Source organism: Tinamus guttatus, unplaced genomic scaffold, assembly GCF_059628265.1.
Source record: "Tinamus guttatus ecotype Peru unplaced genomic scaffold, ASM5962826v1 Tinamus_guttatus_pri_ptg000004l, whole genome shotgun sequence".
NCBI lineage: Eukaryota > Metazoa > Chordata > Aves > Tinamiformes > Tinamidae > Tinamus > Tinamus guttatus.
Window position 1 is genome coordinate 14,986,960 of NW_028288538.1, and position 20,863 is coordinate 15,007,822.

Consider the following 20,863-nt stretch of genomic DNA (forward strand, 5'->3'; position numbering starts at 1 on the left):
CCCTCCCACTGCTCAGCCTTATCTCTGTATTACACGTCCCATGGCCCTGTATAGACTTGCCAGTCTATACAGACATCCAGGCATGTCTTGTTTTTGTTCCCCGTCAACTCCCCTTAATGACAATGACTAAGTCTGGGTCACAGTTTGACCTATCTAATCCCAAATCAAGCCCAATTGCCTCAGAATTTATCTTTTCTGTTGGCTAATGAAAATGTTTCAAATGTTACCTGCCAGTGTCTTTGTTGTTAGCAATCACATAGATGCATTCTCTTTTTGAAAAGGTCTTCTCTATCCAAGCCTTCTGACCCTTAAGGGAGAGAAAAAACATATTGAAATACTTTCTGCATTGCGGATACAGCAACATTTGTCTCCTGTTTTCAGTTGTTTTTAGATGCAAGCATTCATTTCAGTAAATCACCTTTAAGCACCAGATACATCTACTCCCAAAGCAAGTAGGTGACATGAATTATCTTTGAGCCTCTAAAAATCTTGAAGCACAAAAACACTGGCCTTGAAGTTACATTCTTTTTTATATAAAGCTGTACCAAAAAGCCCAATGGCTTATTCTTATTTCAGGAAACAGTAAACGGACTCAAAGTACCAGAAAACCAGCCTGAGGCTCCCTCACGGCTAATCAGTTGCAACCCAAAGGCAGCCTGCCCGAGGACTGCTTCCACATCACGAAGAATGGCCTCTAACCCAACTTGGTCAAAGTTTGCTCCTTTTAGGTGCCACTGAGCTGAACACCTCGCTGGTCAACCTCGGAGTGCTCATAGAATTGTTAAAGATTGAAAGGGACCTCTAGAGATCCTCTAGTCCAACCCCCCCGCACACGCAGGGTCACCTAGAACACGTGGCACAGGACTGCGTCCAAGGGGGTTTTGAAGATCTCCAGAGAAGGAGATTCTAAAACCTCTCTTGGAAATCTGCTCCAGTGCTCTGTCGCCCTCACTCAAGAAATTTTACCTTAAGTTCCTGTGGAACTTTTGGTGTTTCAGTTTGTGGTCGTTACCTCTAGTTCTATCAGCGGCCACCACAGAAAAATGGCCAGCACCATCCTCCTCACTCCCTCCCTTGAGATATTTCTATACACTGATCAGATCCCCTCTCAGCCTTCTCCAGGCTGACCAGGCCCAGCTCCCTCAGTCTCTCCTCACAGGGCAGATGTTCCAGGCCCCTCTCGTAGCCCTGCGCTGGACTCTCCCCAGTAGTTCCCCACCTCTCTGGTACTGGGGAGCCCAGCACTGGGCACAGGACTCCATGCTCCTGGTCTCTGATCCGATACAGTTACAAAGTTACCAAGTCAGAACCATCTCCAGAAATGTATTTCGTATTGCTACAGACAGCAGGAGAGTAAAACGCTCACAACAGCAGTAAACAGAATATAGAGAAGTAAGCTCTCAAGTCAAGGTGAACCACGAGGTGTCACAAGAGCAGGGTGGTTACAGCAAACAGTGTTCCCTGGCAGAATCAGATCTGGCTAATTCACTGATATTCTGGTAGCTGAAAATATTTAGGCAGCTAAAAATAGTTCCATCATTGGAACTAGAATTTTGTTTTGTTTTTTAAATAAATCCAAAATCACACATGGTGTCCAAATTTACTGCTGCGTTACAATGGTGTCCAATGCTACCTTTTACACATGCTCATAAAAATCACACTAGTTTATGACCCTTAAGGTCATAAAATAAGCTTTAGGGGATCCTGTTACAGAGGTTTTATCATTTATCCACTTTTTGCCTTTCAAAATGTATTCCTGGTTTTGCCTGAATGAAGTTTTATACTTCTGTGTGATTACTGCTAACTTCTTGACTGAGTCACACAAATGTCCAAATCAACCCCACCACATAGGAAACATTCTTCAAAATATAATTGGTAACAGACAATATACAGAAGCATTTAACTATTCTGCAGAGAATAATGCAAAATGCAAAGTAGATGTAACAAAACTTGGATTTTTACACCATTTAATTGAGCATTGCTTTACCTTGTTCTTTGGAGCCTGTTAAAAACAGTCTTTTCCTTGTTACTTGATGTGCTTCGTGTAGAAACAGTCAATTAAACACTGGATTAAGTCACACGCTTAACATCTGTGTTTGGAAGGAAGCGTTTGCATTTTGGTATTTCAAATGAGCTCTACACTAAAGCTGAGTTCTCAGCTGTGCATTCATTATTAAAAACCTTGTAACAGGAGGTCTATTATCTACTGCTACAGTGAAAAAAAACATTACAAATCTGCACCCAAAAACTCTGTTCAGCCTGGAGCCGCTGCAGTCGGACCCTGCATTCTGCTTCACCAGCTTATTTTTCAGTGCTAATGAGAGGCTGGCTAAAGGCAGGCACCACAGCTCAGGGGACATAAAAACTCACAAATCCCGTTTGGTCAGCCTTTGAAGTTTCACTGCTTTTGTCTCTTTAATCTTCTTAACCAAAGCTTGATTATAATCCAGTGCAAATACATAAGCAGACACATGAACTGTCAGAAAACAGCCACCTATTAGATATAGATCCTATATACTTTGCTAAGCTACTTTCTCACTCTGGACCGAAATTTATGTGGATTGTTGAAGAAAATGCACGTACTCACACTGCCTCTTGTACATTTGAAAAAACAAAGTACTTTCTAATAGCCTTAGATGGATGAATTTTGAAAGGATTATGACAGATCAGCTACAGTTTTCAGAACAAGAGCCAGTGGGAGTATTATATTGACAGACAAATGGGTGCTGCCAACAAGATTATGCCACTAAAAACACTCTGCAGGTTTTCCCTTGATCTCCAAGAAACATAAAAGGGTAAGATCCCAACTTGTTGAGAGGAGTGAAGTTCAAATCTGCTTATTACTGCAAATCCAGAATGTGCTAATCAGAAGTTAAACTGGAAAAAACACACTCAAATGTTCAGTGACATACTCACTCTCCTTTGTGAAAACTGACAATGTGCCCCTTAAATTAGGGAAAAAAACAAACTACTTGGTCACCAGCCTAGAAATCACTACATTGCCAAGAAGGAGCATTAATTAATACTGGCCATTGTTATCCCACTTCAGGGACTTGTTAGTTTTCATTAACATTAAAAAAAGGCATTTGTCTCCTGCAGGAAGTAAAAAAAAAAAAAAAAAAAAAAAAAAAAAAGCGAATCAATTCTAGGAAAGATAGCACAATAGCACAACCTTACTGGCTGCAAATCTAGAGCTGGTAAGAAGCATTAACTGAATTGTGGAGAAAATCCTCTTTAATCACCGTACCCACACAATTTCAGTTTGTTGCTAAAATAATAGTAAATTTTACATATCTCATTCCATACACAACTATTCAACTAACAAACACTGGCTTCGGTTTCATGCTGTATGGAAAGAGCTCATGGCTCCGTTTCCTTGCAGCTCCATGCAAGGGCAGCGGGGTGGGCTCTGCACCCACGTGCCCTGGATGGAAAAGGCAGGGTGGGCAGCCGAGCAGCATGCCCACAGGTCACTCCATGCAGGAATCATGTTCCATTTTACTACCAGAAGCTGTGCATCTCAGTTCTCATCCACCTTGCGAGAGAGCAGCACTATTTAAGTGTCTATGAACAATTACAACAATAAAATTATGATCACAGGAAGTGAAGGAATTGTGGGAGGAGGGTAAGCGTTGATGGAGTATATCCAAAGCCCAAATCCAACCAGACCTAAAGCTGGATGTGCATGAAATATTTACCTTGCCTGCTGTGCAGTCGGACCTCTCAGCAGCCACGCTCCCCAAGCAGAAAGGGGCACATCCACTACGGGATGGGCAGGCACACTTGGCATGCTGGTCCCAGGATGGGAGAGCGCTCTGCTCCTATTTGCAGTTGAGGAGCAAGCACTTTTTGGAGAGCCTTTTGCACATGGGACCCTACTGAGGAGCACGTGCTCCCCAGCTGCTGCCACCAGCGCGGCTGTGTCTGCACCTGGCTCAGGGCTCAGCAGACTGGCAGGGATGCCAGGAGCAGAGCCTGATGCCAGAGCCACAGGCAGGGATCAGACACGACAGAGAGGTCCTCTTCCTTTTAAAGGAGAATGCTTTCTCCAAGTGTCTGACTAAACAAACTGATCGTACTCCTCCAAGGCTGGCAGTTCAACTCGTTTCAGGAGGAAGGTCCTTTTCAGAGGATCATAAATGGGATACCTAAAGCTGCCAGTCATTCACCAGCTTCGATATATTACACGTGGCAATTACATTACCAGCTTCACACATAATGACCAGTAGCACTTGCATTTGTTTTTATCTAGAGGCACAGACGTACAACATCCTTAGGATAATATTTTCCCAGCTTTCTCTTTTCCCAGAAATAAGCATCTCGATCTCTCTGTAGCTGAAAAGATCCGTCGGCGGCTCTCTGAGGGGTTTCTGGAAAGCCCAGCACCTCTCCTCCACTTCGCACCTGCAACAATCTCCATGGTGGCTCTCCCACACGTCCAGCTTGCGCAGGACCCAGCCAAGCTCACGCCTGGCTCTGCTGCCCCAGCCCGACGGGCTCCATTCCCCTTCGCACACCACCTGCAAGAAGCTCACTAGGATGTTACTGGTGAGGCAGAATAAACCACTGAAGTGGGATGGAATACAAAACTTGAGCTGAACACATGCCAGAACTCAGGCAAATCAAGCTTTATGGGAAAAATCCCTTTCCTGCTCTTGGCAAACTAGAGTAAATATAGCCCTTCTCAGAACAACTGTCCTCCCAGGAACAGTGTTCTTACTTGGAGAAAAATACTCCAAATTATGTGATGAATGATAATAGCCAATTTTGTAGCCACTTAGGAAAAGGTTTTACTGAAAAGTTGCTGTTGAAGAAAGGACATAAATCCACTACATTACTATTGACTTATGCCTCTAGGTTGTCAGAGCCACGACCAAAATCTCCAGTTCTAGAACACTGCGTGACTGCCTGTAAATCTAAGACGAGTTTCTAAACCCTGGTTTGCAATTACATCAAAAATTGTGATTTGTGCAATTGCTTTCCTGATTAGTGGAACATGGAATAACATCTACAAGAAAGAGGATCTCTTACATGGTTTGCCAATACGTATAGCAACTAAAAAGGGTATATCACATTGAAGATCTTTTTAAAATAAATGACTACCTACTAAAGACAATTCTTGTTCTTACTCCATTGTATTTTTCATATCGTTCAATTTAAATCAATGCTCTCGCAGCAACTTCATGAGGGAATCTGTTGGTCTGTGGCTGAGACAAACACCTACCAGGCAGGATGGCAGTGTTGGTAAAGCAATGTTGTTATTTCACACTGAGCCTGGAAATCTCTGCTGCTGATTATGTAGTAATGGGTGAGCAGCGCTGCCCTGCACAGAGCGCTGTAACGAGCTTTGGTGCCTTCATTATGCTCTGCGTTCCAGGCCCACTGCTGAGGCAGGCAGCCAACACCTGCTGAAACAAGAGGAATGTTTTTCTTTTCGCATGGATTAGTTAAGGGACATAATCTACAAAAGGAAATAACAGGCTCTTTTTCCAAAGCTGTGCATTCTGCCACATCTCTGATGAGGCTCTGAGAAGCGGGAAAGACCCCCAGCCCTAGCACCACCGGCAGCCACCGGTGCTGCCGTGCTTGGCTGCCTGCTCTCCGAGCCCCACAGACCCCGTCTGGCACGAGGACGCTGCAGACACATCAGCGCAGGCCAGGGTCACGCCTGGACACCCAGCTGAGCAGCAGGCACAGCTGCGGGGGCAGTGCTCAGCAGGACCACGACCAGCCAGTTAACAACTCGAACGAAGCACCTAAACCACCGCTTTGAGCATGTGGCACAAGGGCTGCGCTCTGGGCTCGCGGCCTGCGGAGGACAGGCCTTGCAGAGCTTAGCAAGGCTGTGCTCTGCAGAATGGAGAGAAAGAAAGAGCTCACTGACCAGCTTAGACAGCTGCCACATCCCAACGTAGCACGAGCCAATTCTCCTGCAACAGCTCAACCCCTGCCCTTGCTCTAAAAAAAATCTCTGTCTTAAAATTTGTTAAGAAATGGTAACAATAATGTAGAGTGGTAATTTGTTATCTATCCCTCTTTCATCACTCACCTGCGAAATCCTACTCCTCCCTTTAGTCCCTCCTGTTTACTCTCCCTGATAGACCAGGAATCGAGTGCGGAGAACACAAGCAGCTCCCCACATAACCATAGCCAAGGAAGTCTGGCAATTACTGGTTTCTGCTCTCATTTGTTATAAAACCTTTCTTGAAGATAAAAGATGATCCTCGTACTTAGATCCAACAAGGCTCAGGAATGATGTTTATACTGCACTAATTTTCAGCCCTGTCTATCATAAAATCTCTTTGTCAGGTAAGTTTTCAAAGGAAGTCAGGACACTCCCCATACCCACATGCATATCTGTGTGTGTGTATATGCATGTGACAATTCTCTGAAAATGTTCTTAACCTGTGAGCCTTTAACATGGCTCATTCTGACTTAAAATAGAAAAATGTTATCACTAAGCGATCACGCACCCTCAACAGTAGACGACAGTTTTTCAAGTTTATTGATATTTATGAAGTTAGGACCAACACAAAAAAGTACATCCCGTGTTATAAAACGAAACCTATGATAAGTTCTAGCCTCCTGCCTATTTGGGGTTTAGAAAACTGAGTCAGTAGCTCTTAACTGGACATGCAATCAAAGACCAACCCACACTTAGCGATGTAGATAAAAAAAAAATACAAATTTGGATTGAAATTGTGCCTCTATTTGAGGCAGATTTGGGTCACATATGTAGCCATTACTAATAATTACTAGTAACAACTGTTATAGTATTAACTTCCAAAACATGCTGTTTGAAGAAAAAAAAAAAAAAAAAGGTAAAAATAGAGTCATTTCTCTGCTGCAAGAAATTAGCTGATGTTACTAATTCAGAGATAATTTCTATAAAACTTCACATGAACCAGATAAGAAAACTGATTTTTCACACGTGTTCTAATGGTCTCCTTCAGTCCTTACCACCTCTATATCCTAAAATATAATGCAAATATGGTTACTTATAATGTATTTGCAAGCCATGAATGAACAACAACATTAAAAGAATAACTATATGTTATGTGAGATACTCCTAATCTACCTTGTTCTAAATGCATAGTTCTAATTAGCACTAGTTTAAGCACAGAGGGCATTCAACAGCTGGACTTCAATTTCCTGAACTATAAAAAATTCAAAAAGTGGTAAAAAAGTAAGCTACTACTTAGGGAATATTACTAGGCATGCTAACAAAGCCCACTTTAAAATCACTACAAAGTAAAATTTCTATAATCATAATTTTTAAAATATTAGTTATTATCCATCTCAGAACTCCATAAAGTTTGGAGATGCTGAACAAATAGTTCTTTCGAAAAAAGCTTACATAAATTTATACTCCTTTCATTTTTTGTAAGCATGCAAACATATCTGTGATATATTGCTTAGTCAATCAGTCTCTTCAGAAATTAACATTAATTTTTAGTACATACAGTGATCCTGAAAAGAAGATTCTTGAGGGAGAATTCTGCTACATGGCTCGAGCTGTTGAAAATTTCCTACTTGCTGTGGCTAATTTTACACTCAGTAAAGCAATTATTTTCCAGGCATTGGCTAATAGGTGAACTTTAACAGAATATGTCACAGTCTGATCAGCCACATTTTGCACCCAGCTGCTTTCTGTTGTTTTCAAAAAAGAAAGAATTACCAAGTAATTTAACTCCTAAGTTGTGTTATTTGCACAAAATCTTTCCCCACAGAACTTTAGAAATCAGAATGGAAACCTCGGAACTTGGGTTAAATTGCTTTCCGGAAATGCTAAATATATATGCATATTTAAAATATTGTTTTATACCTTAAAGTTACCCACATTCCTCCAGGTGCTCCAGAAAAAAGGCAAGAGCACTAGGAGATTTCAAGCAAGTTTTGAGAGCTGTTTATAGATAATAATGATTCTCAGAAAATTGGGTCATTCTTCTGTTCAGTCCCTACCCAGGTAAAATGCCCAAAGCTGCAAGTGAAAGAAATGGGCCCAACAGAAGCAGAGCACAGGATCTGCAGTGGATATGTTTGCCTAGATACGTTTGCACAGGGTGCAACAAGGTGATTTTCTCTAAAGCCAGAGGAATACACCTAGCTCCAACAACATGTAAAGCAACACAGAAAATAAAACAAAGGAGATACTCTGCCAAAACTGATGCACAGCATCATCCATACTTGTCAAGTATTATGTAGAACTCAATATATTTGGCTTTAACATGTCATTTGCAGTCTACCATTTGAGTTTTAAAACTTGAGAATGAGAGAATTTATTAATCTTTACTGTCTTGTGGAAAGACTGCTTAAGCAGTTTTGCGGTCAATGCTTGAAGATTTATAAAAACAGTCCTAACATTCACATTTTTTGTGGAAGGAACTGATAAAGTTGTATGACCCATGTATCTCTACATTACTTGAAAATTTTCAGTGAAGCCAAAAGATAGAAGCTGAGTTGTTAAACCTCGGGAGCAAACAGTGAGCTCCCAGCTTGGATGGTATCGGTAACAAGTGGACGGAGTCAGGAATTCTGTGCGCATGGTGTAAAGTTTAACTTTCTTCCACTGAGACAAAGAGATAAATCCAACACCCGACACCATGTAAAAACGGGGAAGAAGAACTTTAAAGACAAAGTTAAGGGAGTTAAAGGAAACTCAGAGAAGCCAGGAGCTCCGCTCGCAGCTTTGTGCGGCTCCTCAGGGAACACAAGGATATGGTGTCTTGGAGCTGCTCTTACTCTGAGATGTCTCTCCTCAAGATCCCACCTGCACTACACAAAGGGCCGGAATTCCAGAAACAGTGGATGATTCCTCAGAGTTGTGGTTTGAAGAGAATAACAGGCTAAAATGGAGCTTTCTTCACTCCTCAAACATGAAAAATGGAGTGAACACCCAGGGGTGATGTGGAACTTGGATCTTGGCAAGGGAGTTCGCACAGACACTTCTCTCTCAGAGTCTACTACGCTTTAGGGCAGAAAAGCATTACTTGAAAGGCAATATGTGGCGTCACCGATACAAACGTGACAGGGCTACGGAAGAATGTTCCTTCTGCCTTGCTCACAAGGAAGTCTCCGTTACTCAGGAGCCTTGCTCGGGCAAGGTGACAGAAGAACGTGTTATCAGACTTCCATAATACCTGACTGCCATCACACCTTGACAAACCCAACTGGAAGCAAATGTGCGCACACAAGGCTTCTTTATCCGAAGACAAATGATTGTATCTAATAGTGAACTCCAGAAAGTATTCCTGGTACATTTTGTATAGGAATCTGAAAAACAAACTGAAAACTACCCCAAAATCTCGACATATCAAACAGGCAAACCAGAAGACTATCCTTAATTGCTACAGTGGTAACTCTAAACCAGCATTCAAAATATTGAAATGTGTACGATATGTTTTCATCTAATCTCACTGCCATCATTTCTGCCTCCTTATTACAGTCATACTCGAGCAATTTTCTACTTTTTAAATGTTTTGAGACAGCTTTCTGACACTTGAAAATTAATTTGGTCTTTTTGCAATTACCACTTAAGTTCTATGTCTTTCAAAATAAAGAACAAAAAGTCTAGGAAGTAGTCGGAGTACTATTACTTCAATTATCAGTCAATCATACGTTACCGCACATTTCTTCAGCGTAAATATCAATTATACACATCGATGCTAAAAAAGGTAGCACAGTAGAAGATGATCAAGAATGAAACGAAAAATCATTTTAAACCACGTCCTACCTGTACGTCAGTGGAAGTTTTTCAGAGTTTGGGAAGATGAATTACATCTAGTACAAATAAATTGCATTTAACTCTAAGCTTCTTGTTGTTCAGATTCCTCACTCATGTTACAGTTAGGACTTCCAGTCTCTCTGAAGTCCATGAGAATTCCCAAGGAGATGGGTTTCCACCACTTTAAGAAGAGAATCTCATATGATAAGCATGTGAGCAGCCTCTTTGTTCAAACCAATCTCATGACTCCCTTTGAAGGTAATCCTTTAGAAGTCTCATGACCCATCTCCCTGCCCAGAGGGTATTTTCATCTCATGGTGGAACAAGGCACAAATCTACTTTGATAGTGCCCAAATCTCCGATTTGTTAAACCTCCTTTCCTCTCTTCAAACAGTGCCTATGCTCACTGTAAAAATGCCGGCACTGCAGAAAGGCTAAAGCAGGAGTTGAAACTTTTAATGTGAAGCATTCCCTCCCTTCTGCTAAAATTTCAACGTTATTTGCATAATTGAGACAATTGGACATAATAGTCCTTTCAGGGGTCCTCATTAGACGCACAGCTCTACATGCTTTGAAAAGAGCAAAAAAGGAGGTCATACAGCATTAATTATATCTAATCCTTTTTAGAACAATTTGAAGTTAGGCAAAATGTCTATACTAAAACAGCTGAAGTCGTAAATAAGCCACTCATTTTGTAACTTTACATATCACATACATCCTCATATCCTATTGCTTTTGTCAATCTAATTAATTCCTTTGCTGTGAAGGCTTCTCCATCTTCTCTTACTTTAAAACTACCAAGAGCAGATGACAATTTGTCACGGACAATTCTTTTTTTCAGCTGTAACTTTCCGATATCTACCTTGCCTTGCTGTGCTGCGGGCCAGCATATCAACACAATAACACGGATAACGTTTTGGAAATGGCAAAAGGCAATTCAACTACACTGTATGAACGTGCAGCCTGCCTGACTCTGATCTTCTTTCAAAGTGCCTATATTTGACCTCGACTTACTGACAATACATCTATACTGCCAATACATCTATACTGCCAATATTTCTGACTGGCAAAGACACATTTTATAGACACTATTTTAACTTCTGTCCTGCCACAAATGCCAACGCACACAACTGAAACAGCATTATTTGAGAACCAGACCCTGCTTCTCCTAATTTGGGGAAGTTCCTGATGACTTCATGAGGGACAGAAAAGAGTGTGGAAGAATCAGTCAGTTCTCTGGAAAACCACACAGCCAAAATAATTTGGACTTCATTTCTGTTTGAGAGAATGACGAGTTTTAAAGAAAACAACAGACACTAGTTAAGAGAGCACAAAAGCAAAACAAGCAATATGAAAGACCTCATGGGGCGCAGCACTTCAGGAATGAAGGAAGTACAGAGAACAACACTCCTTCACTTCAGGAACATTTTTACTTAGGCCTTCATTCATCTTTCACTAAACTTAATGAGTTACTTCCTATGGATGGTAGTTCAAGAGGCACTGAAACAGGGCATAACACAGCTATACTCCACAGCTGCTTTAAAAAAATCTAGTTCAAGTTGCTAGTTTTGACCTGCGAAATCACATCAAGCTCAAGCTGCGGCTGTTACAGAAGCTGCCTAAACATGGCAGCTCCGAGCTGCTGCCCACCATTCCTGAAGCTGAGCACAGAACTGGAAGGCAAATGGGAAAGGCAACAGGTTTGGGTTTTTTTTTTTTTTTTGAGTGAAAATTTGTGTTACAGATGGCTCTTCTCCCTGGAACTTGGTTTCCCCTTGTGAGCCTGAAAAAGTTGATCTACTAGACACTGCAAGAAGGATTATCGAAGTTACCTCAGCTAGTCAGAAGATTCTGGTTCCAGTAATAAAAAAAAAAAAAAAAAAAAAGGAAGGGGAAAAAAAGGTGACTTGGGCACTTCATCTCCCTTCTGAAAATGGAATTTGGACACCTACCAAGGCATGCTTTTTCAGCTAGGTTCCTTATAGCAACAGAAGGTAAAAAAGAATAAATTCATTTTTTCTAGTGAATGAAAAATCTTTGGCAACCTATTAGTGCGAAGGTGGGTTCTCTCTGTGTGCATTTGCACTTGGAAGACAGACACTTTAAGAATCAATACTCAAGATATGAGGCCTGCACCTTTTGCTCTTCCATTTGTTACTTCAAACTGAAATGCACAAACACACCTGAAAAAGTTCAGTATCTTCAAAACCAAAATGACTGACCTTTTTTAAGAAAACTCAATAAAGATGCAATCATATCCCTTCCACAACATCAGCCGCTCTGTCTCCGCAGTGAGTAACAAGGCTGATGAGAGGGAACCAAGCTACGCCACACTAACCAGGAGAACCTAAGTGCCTGTGACTGCATTTACGTTAAGGCAACCAAGATCAAAGGAACTTCTACAGGCAGTAAGAACCTTTTCCCCACTTACTATAACAAATAAAGAAGAGTTTTGGAAAAATTTGACAAACATAGATCTGAGATGGATATTTTAAACAAAGCCAAGGTTTGCTAAGGTGCCTACCTTCTCCTGAGGATGTTCTAAAGAACTCTACATTTCTGATACAATTTCAACGAGATACAATTTCATCCCTTTACTAACAGGCAGAAGGAAAAAGATTAGGTTCAAGGGATTTTCCAGATGGGCTGATCTACTGTTCCATGTGCTCTGGAGTCTTGCCTCAGGTACTGACAAATACCTGGAGCAGAAATGCCAGCGCTATGGTATTTGATTCTCTATTTAAACCCTGAGACGAGAATTAGGATCTTTTTGCAGAGAAAAAGGAATTGGTGTGTTTTGGGGGGAGTGGGAGGCAAAATAAATAAATAAATAAATAAAAGGCACACAGAAGCAAAGGAACTCGTACGCAGTGTGTATAATAAACCCAAACCAGGCTAAAAAAAAACCCTAATAAACGTGCACTTCTGTTGTCAAGGCCAAGCAGTCTGCCTGCCGTGCTTACTGTCTGCTATGTTTATGCCATAAAATTTTGCATGGTTAAGAAAAAGAAATCACTGGCATTTCATTTGAAATATATAATTCTGTCAACTACAGCCAAAGTGCACATTCAGACTTCAAAGGCATAACACACATGAATGAAAAAATGACATTCTCAGAGAATGGGAATGTTCACAAAAGAGAGCGTTCATGGATGCCTGCACTCATACTATGGGGAGGCTCACAGCACTTGGAGTTTGTTTTGTGACATAGCTTGATATAAATGCACTGTGAATGAAAGGGATAAAGAGATATGCATCTCTCCACTGCCCCTGCTGTGACTCGCAGAAAAAACTTCCCTCTGCCATGGTACTGGGTGTCCATGTGCTTGCAGGGAACAGGAATGAAGAGCAGAGAGACAGATGAGCTGGTCTTTAGCCATTTAAATAAAATCTTCACATACACTGGAGACAGCCACCCATGTCAAAAAAGGGTTCATTACTTATATCTTTCTGTTTCAACATTTGCCCTTTATATCCCCCACCCAGAAAACACGCTTGCTTCCACAGTAAATATCTCATCTTCAAAAAGCAACAAGTTCTTATGGTTTTATTGCAGCCTCTGCATAGTTAAATCTGAATTTATATGAGAATAGCTGAAAACTCACACATAACCATCGCTTCAAGCGGCAGGCTTTGGCTTCCAAGGCAGACAAGCTCACTTCCTGAATGCACCTAATGATATTTCTATAACAAAAAGATAAAGCTCATTTCACGTTTCTCAGCTCAGATGTGCAGTTAGCTCGCCAATGTGCCTGTCAAGGAAACTGACTGACTGACAGAAGGGCCAGGCATCAGGCTTTACTGCCTGCATTTGCTTCGGAATGTTTAGGGAAACCTCTCCCCCAATAAAAGCAACTTCATTCACCTCGCATGAAAGACATGTTCTTTGCCTCACTTGCTCCTGCATTGTTTTTGCGGCTTTCACCAACATCTAACAAAATAAAGCACCATGACAAGTGCACTTATACATTGAAAGCAAGATTTATGAACAGCAAACAAGGGAACAGAATTTAGAAATGTCAAAATGCAATGTAAAGAGGCAAGATTTCAAGCTTTTTCTTCAAAACTATAAAGTTGCATACCAGAAAAAATTGAAAAAAAAACTACATGTAAAATGCCTACAGAATATATTCTAACCACCCTCTAAGTCATCACTAGATCAAATAGAAATTTGAAAGGTTTGGGAAAGCAAAAATTATGAAAGAGTGGCTAAAAATTGGGTTGCAGCATAATTGATAAAGAAACTGTTGAAGAAGTAGGTGAAAAAATAGCAATGCCCAAACCTCCTCAGGGCCTGGGTTTCAACCTCAGAGAGCTTTTTGAATGCTTTTCACAAGCTAAGTGTGTTATCATAACAGAGACAAACCGCATCTCAAAGAATCCTTTAGCTTTTCATAGCTGAATTAAATCTTCAGCCAGGCCAGAATTTTATAGAATGTGACACTACTGAACTGCTGAAACTTGGGATGAGCTTTAATGCAAGTGTCACAGATATGGATGTCAGAATAGATGAGAAATGACACATGATAGCAATCAGCCTGGGAGGAAAAATAAACTAGCCGAGACTCGGTCAGGAAAAGATGAAAGGCTGAATTGCTCAGGACAAGCTTGTTCACATGAGAATGGAATAGGGTTATTTATTCATAGGCATCCTAATAATACTGTTTTGTAACACTAAAATTCATGACCATTCACGGCAAGGCTTTGATTAGTCACAAAGAATTCACCACATGAAGCAGTAGCACATACAAAAAGATAGAATCAACCCCAGGACTGCAGGACTCAGCTATTCGGAAGACTTCAGAATTTTTGCAAAGTGCTTGTCCTGACAGACTGTAGTGCAACACACCTGACTATCAAATTGGGAACTAAACGAACTATCTGACAAAGCCAAAGAATAAACAGATTGAGAGCAGAGAGCATCTTGGTGTCCTGGATTCTGACCCACGTGGAGAGCTGAATGGATTGCAAACATCCCTGGCTCTGGCCATTCTGCTTTGTGCTTGGGGCCAGCAGTTATCCTCTGTGCCCACTATGCACTACCTGAGCTCGACGGAAAGGCTCAGTTTGAGAGTTTGAGAGCTCAGTTTGAAACCAGCCTCCACGGACATCAACGAGTAAAGACTCAAGACAAACCCCCCTCACCAAAAGCGGCATTACTGCGGCGCAGCCAGCAGAAGGGCCCAGGCGCAGCACCGCGCTCCCTGCGAGCCCGCGCGCTCACCGCCACGGGAAGCGGCTGGCCGTGCGGCGCACGCTGCGCAGGAGGGAGGGCTCCATGCAGCTTGGTGCACCGTGCGCTGAGACACGGCGCACACCAGGCACCTAGGGCTCCAATAAGGCCTGAGTGCATATAAGGAGAAAAACAAAGCAAACAAAAATCCAAACCTCAAAAAAAACCCCAAAAATACAGGATGAAGTTTGATAGCAGAGTGACCAGAAATCCTCTAAGACACCAGTGAAGTGACATGCAAGTATTCTGGCTTCTGAACAGCTAATACAAGCCACAACTCAAAGTCTTGAAGTACGATTAGTCAATTAACAGAATAACCCATGAACAGCAGCGATAGAAATGGCTTAGTTTCCAATCTGATTCCTATAAATCAAGCTGCAGTTTTTGAAATGAAATAATCCCTAAACAAAACAGGTCTGGATATGCAAGGGAATTATCCACCCAATCTGAAGTAGAGTCTGTTACCCCCAGCAAATTTATTATGGTCTTGAGTAGGACCTGATGCAACAAAAAAGCCCCCTTCACTCCCTTTGTAAAAGCTCCTGCTTTGCATTCCCCTGAAAACAGTAAATTCCTGTAAAAAAATAGAATTTACTGCCTCTTATGCAGGGAAAGCTTTTATGGGAACAGGACTGTAAAACGAATTTGATGTTTCCTTTCAATTTCAGATTATCATCACCTCAGTTCTTCTCAGGATGACACATACCTACAACAGCTGAAGCAATAGCTGCCTTTCCTGCCTAGCTTCATCTACAGACCTTTTCTGGATGTCAACTGTTTACAATTTGAAAGAGTAGCTCTAAAAGCAGAAAAGAGAATAGGCAAATTGCCTATTTTATCAGACTAATGCAAGAAAGACTGTTCTGCCCAGAAGTGCAAGGAAAATGAAGTTGTTTCTAGTAAGATTTCACCCACCGATAAGATTTTTAAAAATTTGTTCAAGTGCTGTAACTGCTACTTGTCCACCAGGGAAATGCCTTTAAAATCTCACAGAGCAACAGTGGCGATAGACTGGGTTTCACAATTCCCTCTCTTTCTGCCTCCCAGTTCTTTGTGTTGAAGGGCTTTTGCCCAGGAAAACAGCAAATAAACATGTATTCTGCTTAAGGACAACTGACATCCACGATGCACCGTAACGATGAAGGACAAAGTGCTGAGGTAGTGACAGAGCAATCCCAGCTCCTTATCCCCTTCCACAAGGGAATTCACTGCTTGAATTCCTCCTCTCACCTGGCCACACGCAGCCAGCTCATAATGCAAACTTGCTTACCTCTCTGTTCTGCAAACACTTGGGCAAATGTCTGGTTTTATAGTTATAAAAGTCTCATCGACTTCCATGAAACTGCAATAGGCAGTAAGCTGTTCAAATAAAGTCCGCGGGACTTGGCAACATGAAGCTAAAGCACTTCACAGGACCAAGAGTTATAAAATGCCATAAAACGCCACATAAAATCCTGTGCTTCTGTAACAGTGTTCATCTGAATAACTGAACACACAAACACAGATTATCTCATTTGTGTTATAAAGTTAGCAGCTGGCTTGTAAAATTCAGAGAAGTTGATATATTCCTCAGCCAAACAGTTTGTAGGTGTTCGCAGTCCCTGAAACGCATGAATCTACTGTCACAAATGTAGATCTTGCTAATCAATGCACGGGTTAAAGTAACTTTCAGCTGCAACTTTCGGCTTTGTCAGACTCATCATGTTCCCCTGCTTTTTAAAACAGAAGAACAAACCTTAAATACTCTCATTAGAGAGACGCTGAAGTTAACAACTCTTCTAGAAGCAATTGGAGAAAAATAATTTCACAATTGTATTTTGTTTCAGGAACTTTCAGTTACATCACTGCTAAAAAAGAATGTAGAAACTTTCTGCCTAGTGGCTGCAGGTTTAAATATATCATGCAAACATTCTTTCCCACCACAACTGTGTGGTCGTGTCTGAACAGAAGCATTTCTGCATAAGTGCTCTGTTTCGTTGTGTACCACGAGACATATGCGCATAGGTCATCTTTAAAGCTTCCTGCATTTCCAACCTTCCCTTCAGATTAGCTTTTATCTAAAAGATACAAAGGAGTTAAATGCCATTATTTCACTTTGAATGTCATCATGAAGTCTTATATGTGTAACTTTCTGTTTTTCTAGTCAAAATATTCTTACAGATTTCTCTGTGAGAGAGGAAGGCTATTTTATAAACATAGCAGCCCATGCTTTATTTATTATTTCCTTCTGAAAGAACGTGCCACTGTAATGCCCCTCACCAGCAGAGCCTGCACCCTTTCAGCCAGGTGTGGTGCTGGTATTGGCAAAACAGGCAACAGAGAAGTATCTGCAAATATAAATATATTTATACATATATGGAGATATATGTATATCTATAGATATGTATCTGAATAGCAGCCACTTCCAGAGCAGGAATGCCAGTAAACACAGTGCTGATGCCCACCTCCTTCCAATCCAGGATGGGACCCTTGCGATGCCAAACACTCCTGTCTTAGCAAAGGGATAGACTTTCAGAAACTAGTAATTAAGGAGGAGCATCTCTGCTGCAAGAAATCCTCTCTTCATGTGTAGAAAAGCAGCACTCGACTTGCAAAGCATTTACAGCACTGAGCTGAGAAGTCTGTTGAGAGCTTCCCTTCATCTCACTAGGGCTCTGAATTATGAGCTGATTTCTAATTCTATAGCTGTGTAACATTATAGCACCCACTCATAGATGTATCTGCTGTACAGGCACAGGACAAGAGTTATTTGCTTGGCAGGTGCAATTCTGAAAATATAAATGAACTGAGAAAGATACAGAAAGCAAATTTCCAACCAGGGAATAGAGCACATACTTGCAAAGCATCTCTCTAATGTCAGAGATGAGCTTTTAACATCAGAAACAATCAGTGCATCTCCTGTCTCAGTCCTCCCAGCTCCATTTCATTATCAAGATAGTAATTTTCACATTTCTGGCATGTTTTCACAGGCTGCTGCTTACTGTGTTATTTCTGAGGCTCAAAAACACTGGCAAGACACTCACATAGTGACTTCAATTAGGAAATACAACAAACTACTTTAACCTCGAGAAGTGACTATCATAAAGAACAACTCTGTGAAAATAGCAATTGCCATAGGCTGCCAGAGAAAAAAATATCAACATCTATTTTCTCACAAGAAAAAATAAAACAACTATTCAGTACTTGATAACATGCTCAGCTTCACTAAAAATACACAGTAAACTGAACGTTTGTAACCGTGAAGGGGCAACACATGACAACAGAAAGCCAAGAGAGCCACGTCCTCTTGCTACAGCTCAGAAGCTCTTTATTGCCTCACCATCCACAGTGGTGTCCCTTTCTTCATTTCCACGGACTTAGGAGTCTCCTAAGTTTCACATCCCTAATTACAGCTCCATTTTAAGTCATCTTCTTTAGACATAACATTGAAAGGCAACTGTGAGTACTTATGGTAAGTAATCACTGTGTTGAAGGACTCTTCAAAAATTAATATTGCACCTGGCAATCAGATTCATCCACACTTATGTTTCTGAACATCTCTGTGGTTCTAATACACTTGATAACCAGAAATGCCTGTTGTGGTCCAGGAAGCCACAAGAGAAACATAAAATGAAAGTCAAAGCAAGTCTCCTCATAACTATGGAGACAACTACATTAAGCCACTGTGAGAGCTGAAGAGAGAATAGCAGAAGCAAAAACAGGGCTAGTATCTCTTGAATTAATTATCCTCCCAGGTCTAACTCTGGTCACAGCATCCAGCTGCAACTGGAAAACAGACACTTAGAGCCAAGCTTAGCCCAGACTAGCATGAACAAAGGAAGCTCTATCAGGAATTTGCCTTCCCAATCATAACCTTCAAGCCAGGACAGACACTTGTAAGTGCAGCAACCTTTTGTTCTCCTCAGGTCCTCCAGGCTATGCTCGTATTTCTGAGAATTTGCTCTAGTAGCTCTAGTTCTGGCCCAGTGGAACACTCAGTAGCAACTGGGTGTGTTGCGGAGTGCAATGAACTTGCAAACAAAGCAGAGTTGCTAATTATAACTCTGTAACAGTCACCATAAAGGAAGACTTGACCATGTCCTGCGCCCACATCTGCGCCGATCCTCGCTGCTGCACAACTGGGCCTGCACTAGCAGCCCCTCGGCAAAGTCGCGCACCGTCCCGGGCCTGCTGTGAGGGAGCGCGCAGTGACGACATGGGAGCAAAGGATGTGCCCCGCACCTCCGATCCCACCCTCCTGCACTGCCCATCTACTGCTGACACGGAGAGGCTGCCAAAGCAGAGACAGTGCCCTGCTGTTTGTAAAGCACAGAGCATAAATATGGAGCTCCAAGAGATGAATTAAAGAACATGTGCTATATATTATGCACATTGTTTAAAAACATTTAGAAACCGTCTAGTAATCTAGCTGTAGCAATCCTGTCTGTGCTGCTTTCATGTGGTAGACTGAAATCTGGGCCGTTATCTCCTTTCTTTCCAAGGCCTGTTCTCTAATAATCCTGCTGGAATGCGTAGGGTGCATGAACCTGCTTATTCTGCCTTTTAAGAGGGAACGATTCTTTGCTCTCACCAAAGTTATATCACAGGCTAGTCTTAAGAGAACTGCAGTGCTCCGGTTAAACAAGGTATTTGCAATATGTTTCACCTAGATAACTACATTCCTTGTCCGGAATCCATGAAGACTTTTACTAGATGGCTTTCCTGTGGACTTCTCTTTCACCTGACAGTATATGGAGGCACTCTGGCCTAATGTTTACCAATATTCAGCACCGTAGTTACAATGAACCTCATGGTACTTTCTCATTTAGCGAAAACTTGTAGCAGTGCTGTTATTTCTTTAAGCTTTTCCTACCTTTTCTTGAGGGAGAGAAAAAAAAAAAAAAAGAGAGAAAGCTTAATGTTTGTCTGTAAAAAGTAAAAGCCTAAAGCCTGCTACCTGAGCCCACTAAAGATTCATCTCTTCTTTCCTAACAAGACACTGGTTCTCTTTTACAGCGAATCCCATGAAAGTCCAGCATATTGATCTTGCCATATTTGATCTACGCAATCATTCTGGAGCAGCGGGCTCAGCCCGCAGCCATGTCAATGGCAAATGGGAAGGTTCAAGGCATATGTGCATACATCCTGCTGCATTTACCTCGCTGTCCTCTGAAGAGCCTGCCACCAGTCACAGTTTTCCTAGGTTGCCTAGCATTAGGAGTGGCTTGAAACTTAAGAGCTAGTCTCGAAGCCTCTTCCACCCCCATATGTCTACTAGAATTTTGGAGACTCATGAAACAGTATGGTGCTGTTCTTGAATGGATTCCTGACCCGGTTCAGAAGAGATCCTTGTGGATCCAGCTACACCAAGGACTTTGAAAAACATCAGCTTAAGCTAAGACACAGAAATACTGCCAAATCTTAGCACACATACATGACACCACCTGAGGAGAACTGAACAGCCTTACATGCAATAACTTTAAAGTTTTTCTTTTTTGTTGTTTTATGCAAGGATTTGACTTGAAATAGACGATCAGGGCCAAGTGTGAAGAAACAGACAAAACACAAACGCAGCTTATAAATGCCACAATTATAATCACTAACTGACCCATGCTCCTTCCCTCATCCTGACTTGCCATCTCCTCTCTACAGAGGGCCTTTTCTATTGTTGCAGCTCATACAAGTACTGACAATGTGTATTTATACAGATTCACTCAGATTCTTCATTGCCTCGTGTGCATCTCTCTATTACTTCGTTCACAACTTAAGATAGAGGCATCTATTTAAAATATGCCTAAATAATTTTATACTACACCAAAAAAACAAAAAATGCCTCTTCATGGAATGGTAGAAAGCAGCAGTATACCTGATTTATTGGCTTTGCAGGCTGCAATTTCCCATGACAGATTAGACTGATTTGTCTTTTA

The 20,863-nt window shown here is 41.5% G+C and overlaps 1 protein-coding gene across 1 annotated transcript in view; it reads right to left on the minus strand.

The window, feature by feature from the left end:
* Window positions 1-20,863, minus strand: part of TRPM1 (transient receptor potential cation channel subfamily M member 1) — a 74,940-nt gene that overhangs the window by 36,088 nt on the left and 17,989 nt on the right. The window contains exon 2 of the mRNA XM_088520624.1: window positions 228-307. Within this exon, the coding sequence (XP_088376750.1) occupies window positions 228-307 (80 nt within the window). The remainder of the gene's footprint in view (window positions 1-227; window positions 308-20,863) is intronic.